This window comes from Prionailurus bengalensis, chromosome A3 (genome assembly GCF_016509475.1).
Source record: "Prionailurus bengalensis isolate Pbe53 chromosome A3, Fcat_Pben_1.1_paternal_pri, whole genome shotgun sequence".
Classification (NCBI taxonomy): domain Eukaryota; kingdom Metazoa; phylum Chordata; class Mammalia; order Carnivora; family Felidae; genus Prionailurus; species Prionailurus bengalensis.
Window position 1 is genome coordinate 67922503 of NC_057354.1, and position 18571 is coordinate 67941073.

General features: G+C 41.1%; 1 protein-coding gene across 1 annotated transcript in view; it reads right to left on the minus strand.

Moving 5' to 3' along the window:
- Window positions 1-2751: 2751 nt before the first annotated feature.
- Window positions 2752-18571, minus strand: part of LHCGR (luteinizing hormone/choriogonadotropin receptor) — a 55325-nt gene continuing 39505 nt past the window's right edge. The window contains 5 exon segments of the mRNA XM_043603341.1: window positions 2752-4572; window positions 9990-10070; window positions 13328-13425; window positions 13427-13514; window positions 17309-17383. Coding sequence (XP_043459276.1) covers window positions 3420-4572; window positions 9990-10070; window positions 13328-13425; window positions 13427-13514; window positions 17309-17383 — 1495 coding nt within the window. The 3' untranslated portion in view covers window positions 2752-3419.

The following is an 18571-nucleotide window of genomic DNA, read 5'->3' on the forward strand; positions in this document are numbered from 1 at the left end:
GTGAGCAGGTTTTTGAGAATGAGTTCTGGAGCTCTTTGAATGTTAGGATAGGAGCTAAAACTTAAATTTATACATACTGATGAGCTGCTCAGGACTTTGGCATGTAAGTAATAGGATGAAATAGGATTTTAGGAAGATTAATCAGTGGTGGATATGAGAGTATGGACGTGGCAAAGATAGGATATGAACAAAAATGAAGGAGATTTGATAGCACTTCTGAGGTAAGGGGGAATGGCCTGAAGTGTCTGTGTGACAGCAAGAATGCAAAATAAAGAATTGATGTGGAAGACAATTGAAAGGAACAGCTGGCAGGTCTTAGTGAGTGAAAAGATAAGAGGATGAGGGAGATAGTAAGCTGTAGGTCTATGCTGTAACTTAAATTATAATGTAGAGAATAAAAATATTTGTGGAAAAGGCCATAAAAGTTATTTTCAGAGTATGTGTCCAAGTACCTTGGCTCAAAGAGTATTTAAGAAGACATAATTTAAGTAGTTTCTCCACAAGGATATATTTTATTTTTTTGTTTTACCTTCTTCTTTTTTTGCTTACTTAGTTCTTTTGGTTCTGGGATTTATGAATTAATCAAAAAGTTTATTGTGTATGTATGTAGCACACAACTAATTAGTATTCTCTCATATCACTGAGACAAATTCTAGAACACTAGCTTACCAGAGAGGATTGCATCTGTAAATGTAAAGAGTAAAGAGAAGTAACTAGTTATATAGTAGAAAAGTCAGAAATGTGAAAAACATACAGAGAAGAGATACTTTGTAAATTTTATGAAATCTTTTATCTATTTGGATCACTTTGCACAATGACATAAAGGTTGAAGGTAGATTAAATACATAGTCTAGTTATGACTATACATTTATATAATAAAATGTCAAAGGAGAGCTAAAAACTGGAAATAACCCAGATATCCATTAGTGGAAGAGTGGAAAACAGTGTTATATTCATATAACTTGGCAATGAAATGGAATGGACTATTCAACAATGAAAAGAAAACTACTAATTCAAACAACAGCCTGAATGAATAGCAGAAACATTGTGTTGAGTCAGAGAAGTCTTACACAGGAGTATATACTGTATGATTCCATTTATATGAAGTTCTAGAACAGGCAAAACTAATCTATGGGGAAAAAATCAGAACCATTGTTACCACTGGGGTGGTGGTGGGAGTGAGGGATTAACAAAGAAGGGGCATGAGGAAACTTTCTGAAGGTGATAGTGTTCTATGTCTTCATAGAGGTTTGGGATCACATGGATGTATGCTCTTCTCAAAACTAAGTGGTATGCTTGGTATTTGTCCATTTTACTATGTGTAAGTCTCACCTAAAATGTAAATAAATATTGAGCCTTGGTTAGTGATAACCATGCTGAAGTGTATAGATAGGCTGATGAGTACTGATGTGTGCAACTTATTTTATTTTTTAATTTCTAATTTTTTTGCTTTCAAAAATTTTAATTGTAGTAAAATGTATTTTTTAGAGTAGTTTTAGGTTCACAGCAAGATTGGGTGGAAGGTACATAGATTTCCCATATACCCACTCCCCCTGCCACACAACACATGGCCTCCCCCCTCACCAATATTCTCTACAAGGGTGGCACATACCCTACAATTGGTGAACCTCTTTTGACTCATCGGAGTCCATAATTTATATAAGAGTTCTCTCCTGGCATTCATTCTATGGATTTGGATAAATGTATAATGACCTGTATACACCATTATAGTATCACACAAAGTTTTTAAACATTTTTTAAAAATTTTTAATTGAAGTAAAGTTGACCCTATAACATTATATTAGTTTCAGGTGTAAATCATAGTGATTTCACAGTTATATAAATTACAAAATGCTTACCAGGTAAGTGTAGTTACCATCTATCATCATACAAAGTTATTACAATATTATTGACTCTATTCTCTACGCTGTACTTTTCTATGCCTGTGACCTATTTATTTTTTAACTGGAAATATGTACCATTTTATCCTCTTTACCTATTTTGCTTATTTTGCCACCCTTCTCCCCTCTGGCAACAACCAATTTGTTCTTTGTATTTATGAGGAAGTTTCTTCAGTTTGTTTTGATTTTTAGAGTCCACACGTAAGTGAAGTCATATAGTATTTCTTTTCTCTGTCTGACTCATTTCACTTAGCGTAGTACCTTTTTGGTCCATGTCTAGGTCCATCCATTCATGGATGACAAAACCTCATTCTTTTTTACGGTTGAGTAGTATTTCACTGTGTGTATGTATTTTCCAAATCTTTTTTATCCATTCATCTGTCTGTGGATGCTTGGGTTGGTTCTATAGCTTGGTTATTGTAAATAATGCTTCAATAAACAAAGGGGTCATATATCTTTTCAAATTAGTGTGTGTTTTTTTTTTTTTTTGGATAAATACCTAGAAGTTGAATTATTGGGTTGGATGGGATTTCTATTTTGAATTCTTTGAGGAGCCCCATACTGTTTTACACAGTGGTTGCACCAATTTACCTTCCTACCAACAGTGGACAAGGTTTCCCTTTTCTCCACATCCTCGCCAACACTTGTTATGTCTTGTCTTTTTGAATGTAGCCATTCACACATGTGTAAGGTGGTATCCCACTGTGGTTTTAATTTGCATTTCCCTTATGATTTGTGATGTTGAACATTTATTCATGTGTCTGTTGGCCATCTGTTTTATCTTCTTTGGAAAAATGTGTATTCAGGTTCTCTGCCCATTTTAAAATCAGATTATTTGATTTTTTTGATGTTGACTTCTTTATATATGTATATATTTGGATATTGATGCCTTATCAGATATATCATTTGCATATATTTTTACTTTTGCTCTCCTTGCCCGAGGATACTATCTAGAAAAGTATTGCTAAGGCCGATGTCAAAGAAATTACAGCCTATAGTTTCTTCTAGAAATTCTATGGGAGAAATTACATTTTAATTTTAATTTAGCTGCATATGGCTAGTGGCTACCAGATTGGACAGTGCATCTCTGCAGTGTGTTTTTCAAACTATCTGAGGAAAAGAACCAGTTATTTTAAATTTCAAATCTGTAATGGACTATAAATTGCAGTAAAAATTACTACAAAGGTGAAATGAGAAAGAAGCAAAGATATGTAAAATACCACCTCATTCAAAAGCACTAGATTCAACAGACATTAAATTACTCTGTCAAAATTGCTAGAAATGTTTCTACACACTTTAAGTTTTTGTATTTTGTGTCATCATGTACCAATGACAAGTAGTTTTTAGATTGGCAATGGTCATGGACAACACTTTGAGCTAGGTAGATATCTTGTTTTTGCTCAATGTGCTTGAGAATAAATAGTTTCCTAACACCAACTGTTTATGTTAAAATTACTGGTACAGATTATTTTTTACATGTTTAAGCACTACTCAATAATGTGGTTACTGATAAAACAGTTAACATTCTTTATAGCAAGTCTTGTCTGGGATAGCTGTATATTGACAGTGCAATGTAGACAACTTCAGGGTGGACTGAGAAGGCTTATTTGATCCAGTGAAGCCATTTTTGCAGTTAGAGGTATAAGCCAAAAAATCCTTCCTTCTATAAAGTTCAGCCCGATGTTTACAGCAGCCAAATTTGCTCAGCAACAGAAAGAAATCCCTTTGGAATGCCTTTGTGAAAATCGCATACAGAAATGGATTGGCGCAAGAATTGACAGGATAAAAAAGAACCAGTAAAACTTTAGAATTGGTTACTGTGATAAGGGGCACTTTGAAGGCAGCTGAGATGGCAAAAAAAGAGATAGGTGCCATGCAGGTGAAATCAGTAAAGATGAGGACCGCCATTTTCTTAGCAATTTTTTTATCTTTGTTGGTAGCCATCAGCTCTGGATTTTGAACTGCAAAATAAATTTTAATGTAGCAAGCACAAATGATGATGAAGGCCACCACATTGAGTATCAGGATGGTTAATATGTAGACTTGTGAGAGAGTGGTTTCCACATCCATGGGGAGACAAATGCTGACCTTCATATAATTGCTGACACCCACAAGGGGCAACATGGCAACTAGAGTAGAAAAGAGCCATCCTACAAGCATAATAGGAATGGCATGTCTTAAACGCAGCTTTTGGTCCAGCTGAATAGCATAGGTTATAGTGTGCCATCTTTCTAGTGTGATAACTGTGAGTGTGTAGACAGAAAGCTCACTTGAAAATACAGTGAAAAAGCCAGCTGCACTACACCCATTCCCTGTCTGCCAATCTATGGCATGGTTATAATATTGTCCTTTGGTTTGGGAATCAACTGAAGCAATGAGCAGCAGATAGAGCCCCATGCAAAAGTCTGCAAAGGAGAGATTGCACATGAGAAAACGGGGCACTGTTAGTTTATAACGACTAGTCAGGAGAACAAAGAGGACAGTCACATTTCCCATGATGGCTAGGATATTAATAAGCCAAATCAGAACCCTAAGGAAGTCATAGCCCATAATATCTTCACAGGGATTAAAAGCATCTGGTTCGGGAGCACATCGGAGTGTCTTGGGTGAGCAGAAACCATAGTCATAATCCCAGGCACTCAGTTCACTCTCAGCAAAGATGGCAGAATAACTGTAAGAAGAATATTTTGTCTCAATGTAAACTTGAGATTTTCTATGATTCTTTGTATTTAAAAAAATGAGTCATCCTTAGTGTTTTTTTTTAAGCCTATGAAACAAAAGGGAACAAAGCCACAACAGCCTCAGTCTTAGGTTTGTTAAATTATTAACAAATAATGTTTATTTGTTAAATTATTAACAAATAATTATTATTTGTTAAATTATTGTTAAACAATTTGTTAAATTATCTTAGAATTCTGAATGGAAATAAGAATTTCTTTAAGGAATGAAAAGCAATATATATATATGTGTATATATATATGTGTGTATATATATATATATGTATATATGTATAGGTATCTCCTGTTGATGCACAAACTTAATGAAGCTGTTTACAACGGATGAGTTTTCTTTGGAAAACAAATTTAGAGACACAGTATATGCTTGCTATGTCTACAAGAACCCTTTCTTGGCATTTTCCTAGGTATTTATCACATTTAGTTGCCAAACTGCTGTCAAGCCATGTGTCTTTGGTAGAACACTAATGGGACTGAAGGGCTCACACTGCCGAAGATTATCAGCTGTGGGTAGACTAGCTTCAACATTAAATCAAATAGCCCAGGTAAGAAGTGGAAACCAAGGATGGACAATCAGAAACCCAGGAGCTGAAGCCAAATACAGATATGGACAACAGGGAGAAATGGTGAAAATAGATACTCCTTAGGGGTATGAGTCAAATTCAGAGAGTAGTTTGAAGAGGGGTTCCAACTCTAGTGAAGGAACAATCCCAACTCTGCTAACCTCTTCCTCCCAAACCCACTGCTAATAATTATGTTAAGATTTTCATCCTCCCTTGTAGGACAATTACATTAGTTTCCCCCCAGCATCTTTCCTCTAATTTTGGCCCTCTCTTGCTCCATCTGTACCTTCCTCCTACGATGGCTTTTCTTTACTTTTTTTTAAATGTTTATTTTTGAGGGAGAGTGCGCAAGTGGAGGGGAGGTAGAGAGAGAGGGAGACACAGAATCCAAAGCAGGCTCCAGGCTCTGAACTGTCAGCACAGAGCCGGATGCAGGGCTCGAACTCACAGACCATAGGATCATGACCTGAGCTGAAGTCGGATGCTTAACTTGACTGAGCCACCCAGGCGCCCCATAGAATGACCCTTCTTAAGTACAGATCTATTAATTCAAACTTTTGCTAGGTTCTTGTTGTCTGTGGGATAAAATCCAGACTCCTTGTGATAACCTCGAATGATTTGGGTTATGCCTCGTCCTCCAGTCTCATTTACAAGAAGCAATAGTGCTGCACAATTCGAAACCTGGGCTCTGGAGCAAGACTGACTTTACAGGCTGTGTAAACCTGGGTGGGAGGTTTACTTACCATCTCTGTGCCACAAGGTCTTCATGTGCCAAATAGAGATACTAATCATACTTCCCTCAGGAAGGTTGTGCTAAGGATTAACTATATTACTACCTACAGAATGTTTAGAATAATACTTGGCACATATTAAGTGCTCACTAAAAGTTAGGGATTCTTATAATTATCTCTTGCAGATTGCTTGTGCAATCTTCCCTTTGGTTACATGAAATGACTGTGGCTCTCAGAATCTACTCTTTCATCCTTCTGTCTTTGTATGTGCTATTTCTTCTTCTTGCCTTCTCCTCATCTCTGGTGAATTCCTTCTTACTCTTAAAGGTAAGCCCCTCTGTGAAGCCTTTCTTGATTTCACACCCCTAAGGAGTTTATCACCCCTTCTCTCTGCCATGGCTGCACTTAAGTTCTATTGTAATTATCAAACCGTACTGCCGTTGTGTGATGATGGGTGGCTTCTTTAATAGTCTGTGAAGCTATTCTTTGATAGCTTGGGAGGCAGGGTACTAGGTCTTATTTATTTCTGAACTCTCAGTGCCTCACACAGTTTTGGCTCAGACTATCCAATAAATGCTTGTGGAGTGAATAAACCAGGGTGATCCTGGCCCTGAGAGGAATTGAAAAGATACAGGGACAATGAGTGTGTACAGTATGATGCATGTAGGCTCAACAAATTTTCTCTTTGCTCACAGTCTGCTAATATAATCTTGCTAGCTAGAGAAATGGGCATAATTTTTCTGTCAGGGCCATTACAAATAGTGTTTTACCTTAGGGTCCCTCATACATTAAAAGAGTATTTTTCTCTACTCTCAAAACTTAGCTACTCCTGTTCTGAACAGGAAAGTGTGAACCTAGTTCAGTGAGTGTATGAAATGACATATTTGAGCAGTACAATTACTGAAGGGAAATAACATAGATTAAAAAAAGAATAAAAAGAAATCCATGATCTTGGACTCCAAGATGATGCTAGAAATTCTTAGAAACCACTTTGGAACTAGCAAAGGATTGTTGCTATGTACAGAACATTGCACAGGAAACTCACCTGCTTTATTACTAAATATGGGTACATTTGTCTTCATCTCATGCCCATTAAAAGAATATGTTTTTTTAATATTTAAAACAATGTGGTGGTTATAAAGAATGATGTAAGGAAATAGGTTATTTCTTAGCATTAGAAAAGTTCTTTTTTTTTTTTATAAATTTTTTTTTAACGTTTATTTATTTTTGGGACAGAGAGAGACGACAGAGCATGAATGGGGGAGGGGCAGAGAGAGAGGGAGACACAGAATTGGAAACAGGCTCCAGGCTCTGAGCCATCAGCCCAGAGCCTGATGCGGGGCTCGAACTCACGGACCGCAAGATCGTGACCTGGCTGAAGCCGGACGCTTAACCGACTGCGCCACCCAGGCGCCCCTAGAAAAGTTCTTTTTAAGAAAATTTTAATTATTTTTGAGAGACACAGAGCACGAGCGAAGAGGGGAAGACTGAGAGGGAGACATAGAATCCGAAGCAGGCTCCAGGCTCTAGGCTCCAAACTGTCAGCACAGAGTCCAATGTGGGGCTCGAACCCATGAACCGTGAGATCATGCCCTAAGCCAAAGTCGGACACTTAACTGACTAAGCCACCCAGGCACCCCAGTATTAGAATTGTTCTTAAAGACATCTCACCGAACCCCTCATTTTATTGGTAAGGAAACTAAGATTAAAGAAGGCAAGTGATTAGCTCAAGGTCCCTCAGCACTAGGCTCTAGTGGCATCAGTAGGTCTTCATGTCCGTAGTGTATGGCCTTTCCTATATGTCACTGTCTCTGTCAGTGCTTTTCAAAGTGTGGTCCTTGGACCACTTCCATCAGAATCACCAGACTGTTTGTTAAAGTGCAGATTCCTGGCTTGACTACAAACCCTGGATCAAATTCTCTAGGGACAGAGCCCAGGAACTTGTGTTTTAAGCAAGTTCCCTGGAGGATTCCTCCAAAATAATAGCCTTTATTAAATCAGGTGAAAACTTTCCAACTATTTCTGCCTTATTTCCTTTGCTGCTTTCCCCTTATCAAAACTACTTTAGCTGCTACCAGTAAAACTACTTCAGAAGCACTAATTCAAAGCTTCGAAAAATTCTGCCATGATTTCTGAATAAATTTCTATCAGTAAGAGGTCAAACGTGTTCCTTGTCTCACTCCTCTGGTCCTTTGTCCTTTCTTTTTTTCTTTTTCTTTTCTTTCTTTCTTTCTTTCTTTTTTCCCTACTGAGCATATGTCTAGCAATTTTTCTCCTTGGTGATTTGCCTTCAGACCAAATACCTACCTGCTACTTAGGTTTGTGTCCTGGGACAGCTCCTGAGGGGAGCCTCATGCTTATTGACAAAACCCGGCAGGGAGCTGTCTTCAGTACTGAAGGGTCTGAATGGACTTGAATAGGCCTACAACACTGAGTCAGAGGAAGGAGGGGCCACTCCAGTTCCAATGAACAAAGACAGGAGGAAAGACGGGGACTGTAGGAGAACAAAGGGACCAGCCATAAATAACAGCAAGGACACTGATACCTTGGGGAGAGTAGGTAGGGCTTAGTGACTGGCTCTAGAATTTCTCACCTCCAGGGGCTTAGGAATAGCATTGTGGTGGGAAAGGGGGCAAGGGGATTTCACAGGGAGCACACTCTTTTTACCTAGAGTTTATGTACTAATTTCACATAGTTTTGGGGATGCTGGACATTAGGGGATTTGTTTTACAGCAGTGTTAGCATAGGAAACTCGAGACTGTAGACTTCTTTGGGAAGGCTTGGGGTGGGGCTGATGAGGATGATTGAGAGTGGGCTAACGTCTCTTGTCCCCAAAACTACCCCTTGAGGCTACCAATGACTCCAGCCAGAAGCGTTTCCTGTTGATGAGGAAAAAGCCACAGGTTGCAAAAGAGTTAATGGAAGGTGACCGACAGACCATCCAGACAAGAGCAGGGAGGGTGAGGAAAAAGAACACTGGAGGACAGTTGGTGTTGGACCTAAATGAAAGAAAAAAGGATACAGAGTATGGTATTTCTAATGTACCCCAGATGCTGTTGCATTTTGTAACAACTCTCTTCACTTTTATGGCTCTGAAAGCCAAATGATATTTCTGCTGTCCCTTGCAGATGAGGGAAAATGTCTCAAAAAAGGTAATTATTGTCCAGGGATACCCAGTGTTACAGGAACATTACTGCCAAGGATTCACATCCAACTTTGAGAAGCCCCAAAGCCCAAGGTCCTTCCAACATACCACCCTGCTGCCTCTACATAACTTGCAGATTGATAGGGAAAAAAAAACAAGAGAAAAGAAAAAAGATGTAGAAGAGGGAATGGAGAATGGCAAGGTGTTGTAGAAGGGTATCAGGTTTTGTAGCCTGAAGGACACATGGGGGGAATAATAAAACTTCTAAATCACAGTAAATGTGGCCTAGGGACGCTGGGAGTATCTTTTGAGGCATGATCTTTTACATTTGAAGGTAGGTGAAATGCCAAGGCAGCCAGGAAAAATGTTAAAAATGTCAGTCAGTAGAATAGAAACGGATCTCCCATCCAGTGTATGTTAGTGATAGCACTGAGGTTGAATAATTTTAAGCTCCAGAGCATAGTAGTCAAGGTGGCCTGAATCTCTTTGAAGGGAAGTGACTGCTTCTAGAAGCCGTGTTTGCAATCAGTTAATCTTTGTGGAATGCTGACCACTGACTAGTGAAAATTCCTAAAAACGAAGTCATTTTTTTTGTAAATGAAGTCATTTTAACAAGCCCTAAGTGACCTCAAAATACCTGCAAATAAAAATTTTAATTTCTTTGGAGAATTTAATTATAGAATGAATGTGTAGATACATTTTTTTTAAAGAGTTTCTTTTTAAACAGTTAAATGTCTGTTCAACTGGATGCCACTTGTAAAGAAAAAATCCCATTTTAAATCTATTAAAAAGTGCTTTGCAAACATCCCTCCAATGAAGACTTTTATCAAAAGAAAAGCATTGGCACTGATAATAATAAGGTGCACACAGAACAAGACATGGTTTCCTGAGTTTCTTTGCATGCAAATACTTACAGTGTTTCATTATTTGGTCTCCTTGCTGTGCTTTCACATTGTTTGGAAAAGTTTTCAAAAATGGAAAATGAAAAATTCTGCCTGAAAGAAAAGAGGTTTAAAAAAAAGCAGTTGAGCCTTTGGTCTTTAAACTAAACATGATCATGTCTATTTATGCTTTGTTCATCCAAATTCTTTGCCCATTACGCCAGTCGTGTTCTGCACCATTGTCCTGACTGAAACATTTTCCCGGGAAAGAGGGAAGGCTTTGGCATTGTCATTAGAGGGCTTCCAGCTTAGATAAAATGCTTCTGAATGCTAAGTGTTTTGTGTGGGCTCCAGAGATGAAAAAACTTAAATTGGTCATATTGAATCACAGATTTTTTCGATGCTTATTAAAAACTACCCTTATGGTATATGAGGGTTTGCCCCTCCCCACTCTCCTTACCACATTGCTCGTGATGAACAAATAGCCATTCAGAATTCATGGCTTTGAATTGTAACTAGGAAATATTTTCTGTGAGGATTTGAAGATACTGGACCTGACATGATGATGTGAATTTTCTGCTTTGTTTCCTTATGTGCAGAAATATATGTGGGTGTTCTCTACTCCTCCATCATTGCAAGAAGCTTAGCCTAATGGAAAGGGAAAAAGTATCAATAAATTAAAAGGGGCCTATACTTATTATATTCCTAAGGTGAAACCAAAGGGAGGCACACAGGAAAACTGGATGAAGAAATAGAGGGAAGGAGAGAAGGTGGTGAGAAACCCAACCTTTCCTAAGGAGGAAGGAGAAATGAGGCAGTCGAAATTAGAAATTTCTATGTTATTCTTCTCCAGCATTAACAAGATAATTCCTTATACACACAACTTTGTATGCAAAGCAGGAAGGTGGATAATATAGCAGAACTATTTGACCTACTGGACTCACTTTCAAAAATTAATCAGCTTGTTATTTTGAGTCAGCCTTATAAATCCTCAAATTTGGACAAAGTGTGTGTGTGTGTGTGTGTGTGTGTGTGTGTGTGTTTTGATGCTGGCTCTGTATCTGATACCTAGAGATACTGTGTGTGAACCAATCTATAGTTAACAGGAAATGTGTTTGTTCTTAGCCTTCAGTTCATAGCACTGAGTTCCATCTACTCTTTTTAAAAATTTTAATCATAGATACCAAGGAGGTCTTTGGGACCATCTGCCCAGGCAGCTGTGTGTGTTATCCAGGCTCAGCAGCTGCAGGGCAGGGGGGTGACTTAGAGTTTACATAAACATTCCACTGGCCCAGCTTCAGGCTGTCCCATCTCCCTAGCATCCAAGGTTTCGAGCTTTAGGGATATAGAGGGAGTCACTTAAAGCTTGTAATCCCAATCAAGACAACCTCTGTGTGACTGTATTCCTATCTCACTTTGATACTGGCCTACGACTGCATAATCCTCTCCCCACCTTTTTTACCCAGAGGTAGTCTCTTTCATGTACTAGAATAAAAAGCCCTGAACTAGCTTTTTTATATGCCAGTAATTTCAGAAGGGATGTGCCCTCTTTGCCACAAAATTTGAGGTGTCCAGAATCAGCCTTATCATAAACCAGGGTCTGTATTGTTCTCCTAATCGGTCTCTCACCAGCTTTGCTCACCTCCAAGCCATCCTCTAGAGCTGCTGGAGTGTTATTTGACAAAAGCAAATCTGAGTAATTTTGCTTTGAATTCGTCAGTGGTTCCCCATCCTCTGAACAACCTGGCCCAGCACTCAGAGCCCATCACAACTGTCTCTCTCTGTGTCCTCCACGTACCCATAAGTCATCTTGTTCCAGTTTTTCTGAGGGATTTCTATCCTTTGTCTCTTGCCTTTGTGCTTTCACATGAGCTATCTTGTTTTCTCAGCATGGTTTTACCCACACCTGCCTAGCCACCTCTTAGCCCTTCTCCAAAACTCAGTGGAAGTCATTTCCTCAGGAAGTCTTCTGTAAGTTCTGTTGCTGTTTAGAAACTCTTCCTTTGTGCTCCCAGAGTATTCTGTAATGTTCTCAGCTCTACCATTACATTTGCTATATTGTACTTAAACAAACATCGGCTCTCTTGTGTGTTACCACCACACAGCTGTTTGTGATTTTCCCGGGTGGAATGAGCTCTTAGTTATTTTTGTATCTTCAGAATTTTGCACAATGTCTGGAACTAGATAAGTGCTCAATTAATATTTTTTTGAAGCTCAGTTAATGATGCATGGCCCTCCGAGTACTTTGTCTTCTTGGTTACATCAAAAGCTTCAGATCTAGCTTCACATACCTCTGCAAGGCACAAAGTAGATGTACAGTAATATGTTGTTGGTTGATTCATTATAAATAGGTTGATTCCACACAAAAACAGCAGCATCCTAGTGTCACTCTTCCAGTGCCTCATCTAATTAATTGAGAATATCTTCTTAGGCTGTGTAATAACACTTTAGGGCAGATGTTTTCCCAACAGTGAGTTGTGACCCATTGGTGGGTCGTATAAACAATAAAGTGCACAAGACTAGCATTAAAAACACAAACGAACATGAAATAGAGTAGAGTAAAATAGATAAGAAAAATCTGTGTGTATCACACATGTAAAAAAGTTAAGTATTGTTTTATTTGTTACCTATGTGACGTGTACTGGTTTGCAGCGTAAAAAGAGGTATTTCTTATTATGCATCTTAGTAAAAAAAAATTCTGGAAAACAATCTTTAAGAAAAGAATGAAATCCTGCACACCCTGTCATTCCATTCTGGATTGAAATGTATCAGTGGAATCAGTAAGATGCCCCCCCCACTGGACTCAAATCAGCCAGGAGCTTGTGCCCTTTTTGTTCAGGCACTGAGCTAATCCTTAGAGAGCAAGAATTCTGTTCTGAAATGAAAGATGGTCTTCTTGCTGGGAGAGAAATAGCTTTGAAAAAAGCCTCTGTAGAGTTTTGTGTCCATTTTTTTTATTATTAAGGATTTACACATTAGGTAAAATTTACTCTCTTGAGCCTACTTCCCTCCTTCTTTAAAAAATTATGCTCTCTGATAAGGATTAGAGCTAATTGATCTTTAAGATGTCAGTTTCATACTCCATTTTGCAACTGCAATTATAGCCTAATTTAAGGTTATTATAATTCAGTTATCCTGGAATAGGCTACAAAGGTCTTGTAGCTGCAGGGTGAATTGACTGGAATCAGTTTTCGGGAAGAAACAGGATGGCTCATTTTCTTCTTGTGTCTCTGAAAGTGACCCCATGGCTTTGGAGCTGATCTAGAGCAGGGAGTGAAGGGGCAGGAAGCTGTCGACCAGTTGACTGTTTTGAAATTTGTTTCTGCCACAGGTTGGCAGGCACTACCTTTTTTTTTTCTTTTTTTACTTACTCTTTTGTTGGCAAGTTTCTAAAAGCACAGCAGTGGCTGGGGTAAGTCAGTGTGGCATCCAGGAGGTTGGTGAATTTTTCCCTTGATGGCAGTTTTTTTTAGAGAATAGGATGATGTGGCAATGAGTGTATGGATGGACTCCAGCCCATAGCTAGGCAGGGCTTGCAATTTGGTGGATGAAATATCCCTGAAAAATAGAAAGGAGCAAGCCTTTTTGTTTACTGTATAGGATGAAACCTCCTCTCAGCAATAGTACTGTTCTAGGTTCTGAGGAATCTTTTCTCCATCTTGCCTTCCCCCTAATTCTCCATTCAGTTACTCTCATTAAGATAAAAATTCAAAATCTATGCTGTGTTTTTTTCCTCATATGCACTCCATTATTCCTTTCAAGGTTGAGTGTAACTCCTTACACCTGTCATACGTTCATTAGCATTTCTCCCCCACCCCCCTTCCTTCCTCTCTCCACTTAGCAGGCATGAAATAACTAGTTGCTTTGTGAGACAGTAGACACATGCAGTGACATCAGCTTTTGTGCTGTATCCCAGGGGGAAATACTCAGGGCTTCAGATGCCTCCGTCTTTGTTCAAGCCCCACAAGGTAGGTTTTCATGAAGCACAGATTGCTTATACTGCTAGGAGCTGCTTATGGCCTTAGCTGTCATCTGCCTGGGATGCAGACTGCACCTTCTCTAAAGGCAAACTGGATTCACCAGTCCAAAGCAAGCAAGCAAGCACTTGGCCGGGCAAGCAGAACTGTGTGGAAAGCTTAGGTTTTGTAAACAAGGTCCCAAACTTTTTGGCTTTTCTAGACTTGAGAGAATGTCTGAGAACAAGGTAAATGTGAAGAGGAAGAAGAGTCCGTGGAAATTTTAAAATCCTGCCCATCTCCTAAGTGGTTGCTGCTGCTGACCCCATGAAACTTTTCCAGCAGCACAGTCCCCCTCAGAAAATTGTCCCAATGCTTAGTGCCCAGCACATGGGAGGGGATCAATAGATGACTGATAGATGAACTTGACAACATGGAGCGATGGCTAGTGTGGGCCTTTGGTGGAACAGTTAAGACAGCAGAATTTACCTCAGGGGCTTCAGATTACTGCTGCTTTTGTGTACTCGTTGATTTAGGTAACCAGTGTTCTCATCCTGCTTTATAGAGTTATCCTGAATGTGTTAGGGATACAGCACACAACTTGTGTGTGTCTGATGGGTTTTTTTTTTTGAGGGGCGTATATATTTTAAATTAGGATTGTAGAAAAGGCAAGGTCTCATCATGGAGGAGTAAAATTTCTGATAATATATTTTCAGTCTCAGTAGAAGACCAGTGGGGAAGTATTTTTGGGTTGTGGGTGGAAGGAACTCTCCTCGACACCACGTACATTCTAAGGGTGTAATGAGAACAGCTGCTTAATGAAATAAGACTAGGTCTGGTCCAACTGTTCTGGCCAAGACAGGGCCGGTGTCTCCAGTACTCGCAGTTATTTCTAAGCAGGTGGACCAAGCAGCTCTTCAGGCAAAGACTAGCAGGCAGGGTGTCTTATGACCACACTAACTTCATCATATACTGTGTCTGACCCAGAGGCAACTCTCTTTGGCTATCTAGTGGCTGGGTTGGTAGCCAGCTTGCTCTAAGAGCTCTGCCTACAGGGTGTGCTAGACTGCAAAGTCTTCAACCAACCTGTACGATTATGAATCTGGTGTACTTTGAACATGATACATACAGGACCTGTGTGGTAGGGTGGCAGAAGCTGAGACACAGCAGAGAAAACACTTGGCATGAGCCATGAGGTAGTGGAAGCAAAAATATGAGGTTGAGTAGAGAGAGAGTGAGGATTGAGAGTGATGGAAGTTAGGAAATTGAGAAGGTCTGGAGTTTTTTGTGGCAGGAATTAGGAAGTAAACAGAGTCAAGGGTTGATGGTTGCAGGAATTAAGAAGTAGAGTCAGAATGGATACTGGCAGGAGCTGGGGATTAGGTGAAGTCAGGGGTTGACAGTGCTGTGGGCTAGGAACTGGATGCCGTCTGGGGTTGACAGTAGTGGGGGTTAGGAAGTAGCACAGAGGTTGACAGTGGCAGGGTAGGAAGCAGAGTCAAGAGTTAGTAGCAAATAAGGGTTAAGAAGTATTTAGGAGTTGATAGGGGCAAGAACTAAGAAATAGAGTTGGGATTAATAATGGTGGGAGTTGGAAAGTAGACAAAATCATGAGTTGATACTGGTAGGAGCTCCAGGATTAAGAATTACTGGGTTGGTTCATTCCTTCCCCTGATCAAAACTGTAAAGCCTCATGTCATCTCAGAACACAGGTAAAGTCCTTATAATGGTCACAAGGCCCTTCACGACCCAGCTGTCTGCCACCTCTTTGTCCTTATGTTCTAGAACTCTCCTCTTTGCTTGCTCTGCCACACTGGCCTCCTTTCTTTTCTTCCATTACACAAGGCAAATTCCTGCCTCTGGACCTTTGCTTTGCCCTTCCCTCTACCTAGAATGCCCCTCCTGTCCATACCTACATAATTTGCTCCCTCACTTATTTCAGGTGTTTGCTTAAATGACACTTTTCAGGTTAGTGTTCCCTGACCATCCTTTTCAAAATGGTAACTCTCTCTCCCTAGAACTCCTCCTTCAGCCAACTGAATTTTTCTCCCTCACAACCAGCGCCTACATCTGCATACTACATAATTTATTTACTTATTTGATCCTCGTCTGTCTTCCCCCATTCTGTGAAGGAAGGCAGACATCTTTTTCTTATGCTCTGTTTCTCTCTCTCTGCCTAATCCAGTACCTAGCACACAGTAGGGACTTACAAAATCGTTATGGGGTAAATGAATGGATGAATGACTGAATGAATAAGCAAGCAAATGAACTGGATTACACTGTTCACTCTCCTTCTAGCACTTTCCTAATTTCAAAATCACCCGCTTGTTTGCCTATTTATTGCTGTCTTCCCTCGGTGACTGTAATCTCTTTAAAGGCAGGGACCAGAGCTATTATGCTCACCAGTCTCTCCGGCACGCTGCCTGGTAAACGGGATGTGTTCAATCAGTGTTTGTTGAGTGAATGAGTAACAGCATACTAGAGTAGGCAGTAAAGGGCCTGGCACCTCTGTGGAAGAAAGATGAGGTCACCCCAGGTTAGAGTTGCAGAGCCTCTGGAACCCTGTTGTCTTTTTCCTCGAGGCCTGACTACAGCTACAGTTGTTTCCTATGGGATTTTCAGGCTTTCCAAGGCTTTGTCAGGAGACTCTTGATTCAGTTTCCTGTTCCTTTACACTTTCTCGCATGTCCTCACACGAAACTACCAAGAGTTGAGGAAACTTGGTTCTGTTGTTTGCCTCCTCAGGGAGCCTGATGCACAGTAGCTCAGCTCTGTTTGGACAAGTGCCACGGGAAAGTCTGATCTCTGGCCTTGGATGCCCACGAGTGGATGCCAGGTGGGCAGCCTTCCCTGTGCTAGCACATGAGGTGGACCTCCATACTTGGTATTACACACTGAATTGTGTCTCCCCAAAATTCACATGGAAGTCCTAATGCCCCAGTATTTCAGAATGTGACCTTATTTGGAAATGAAATCTTCACGGAGGTAATCGTGTTAAAATGAGGTCATTGGGATGGGCCCTGATCCAGGATGACTGGTGTCCTTATAATAGGAGGGAAATTCAGAGACAGGCAGATAGATACACATAGAGAATGCCTTGTTAAGGCTGGAGTTATGTTGTCACAACCAGAAAGAAGGACCAGCAGCAAGGAGAGAGGCCGGGAATAGATCCTGTCTTCACAGCCCTCAGAAGGAACGAGCCTGCCGACACCCTGATTTCAGACTCTGAGCCTCTAGAACGGAGACCGTCGATTTCTGTCATTTCAGTGCCCCCAGTTAGTGTTATTGGTTAACAGCAGCCCTTTCCCATGCAGAGACTGACTGTCCACAAACTGGGCTGGGGACAGTGTGGCTGGACCCCTGGGTGGGGAGGGGAGGCAGCACCCCTGTACTCACAAGATGCTAGGCCCCGTGGCCCCCCAGAAGGCTCCATTGTGCATCTTCTCCAGGTGTGTGTTTTCCTTGAGCTCCCTGTGGGGAAGGACAGTGTTCTTAGTGGGGTTGGCACTTCGTGGGTTAACAGTCACCGCTGCGTGTGCGCACGTTTGGAGCAGCCTGCCTGTGCGGTGCTCAGCCGTAGAGGGAAAAGGGGGATTGTAGAAGAAGGGGAAAAGACATGCTGGTGCCAGGCTTATTGTAAAACTGCCCGCGTGTGTGTCTGGGCCCACCTTTCCCCTGCAGATTCCCCCTCACTCAGTAGAACGCTTTGTCCTGCAGCTTCAAGTCCTCACCCTTTCCTGTTCTGGAGTCGAGAAAGTTTGCTACCGCACAGCTGGGCGGGGATGGAAGTGCTGCTCCAGTGTTCAAGGCTGAAGGGTGGAGGCGCAGCCTGCTCTGTATCAGGTGCTCAGCTGCCCTGACCTTGGAGGCCTCAGAGCTGGTTAATAGCAATATGCTGAAGTTTGCAAATACTTACTTGAAAAGAAAAAGTAGGGTCCAAAGTTACCCTTTTCAGATATGCATTCCCACTGGGTAGGAAAGGGGAGGAAGGACAGCCTGTGCAGAAAATTGCCCTACACCCAGCATGCCCCACTCGGGGTTCCGTGTTGGGTACATGATAGTCCTCAGGTGTGCGTGTTGAGGACCACTGCTGTTAAGGCTGTGGCACGACCAGACGCTGCTACGCAGTAGCTACCTGAGGCTTCTGTTCCTTGAGCTCCAAGCAGCTCAGGGTGAACTGTTCAGGAATAGCTCAGCTTGGTGCTACTGAGCAGCCTGCTCTGGGCCCTCATGCTGGTGTCTCCAAGCCCAGGCCCCTCTCTGGGTGGACGAGGGAGCTGGGAGCGGGGTCCCTGGGCTCAGGCTTGCCAGCCTTCTTTTGAGCACTTTCTTTCTACAACAGAAGAGTGGTGACTCAGGGCATTCTGGAAAATGCATCCATTGTCGATGTGATGATTTGAAGTATAGCAGGATTCTCCTGCATCACTGTTACAGTGTTACATGGCAAAACAAATAGACCAACACTCACTCTCCCCTCCCTTGCAGGAGGCATAGGCAATTACCTGGTTCATCTCCTAGCTCTCCATCTTCTTCATTGTCTTCCTGCATGTCTCCACATCACGCCTGCCATTTAAAAACTGCAACCCCCCCCTGCATCTCACTCCCTGGGTGGCTGTTTTCCACATGCTTCTACTAAGCGTTCTCCTCAGAAATCCTCAG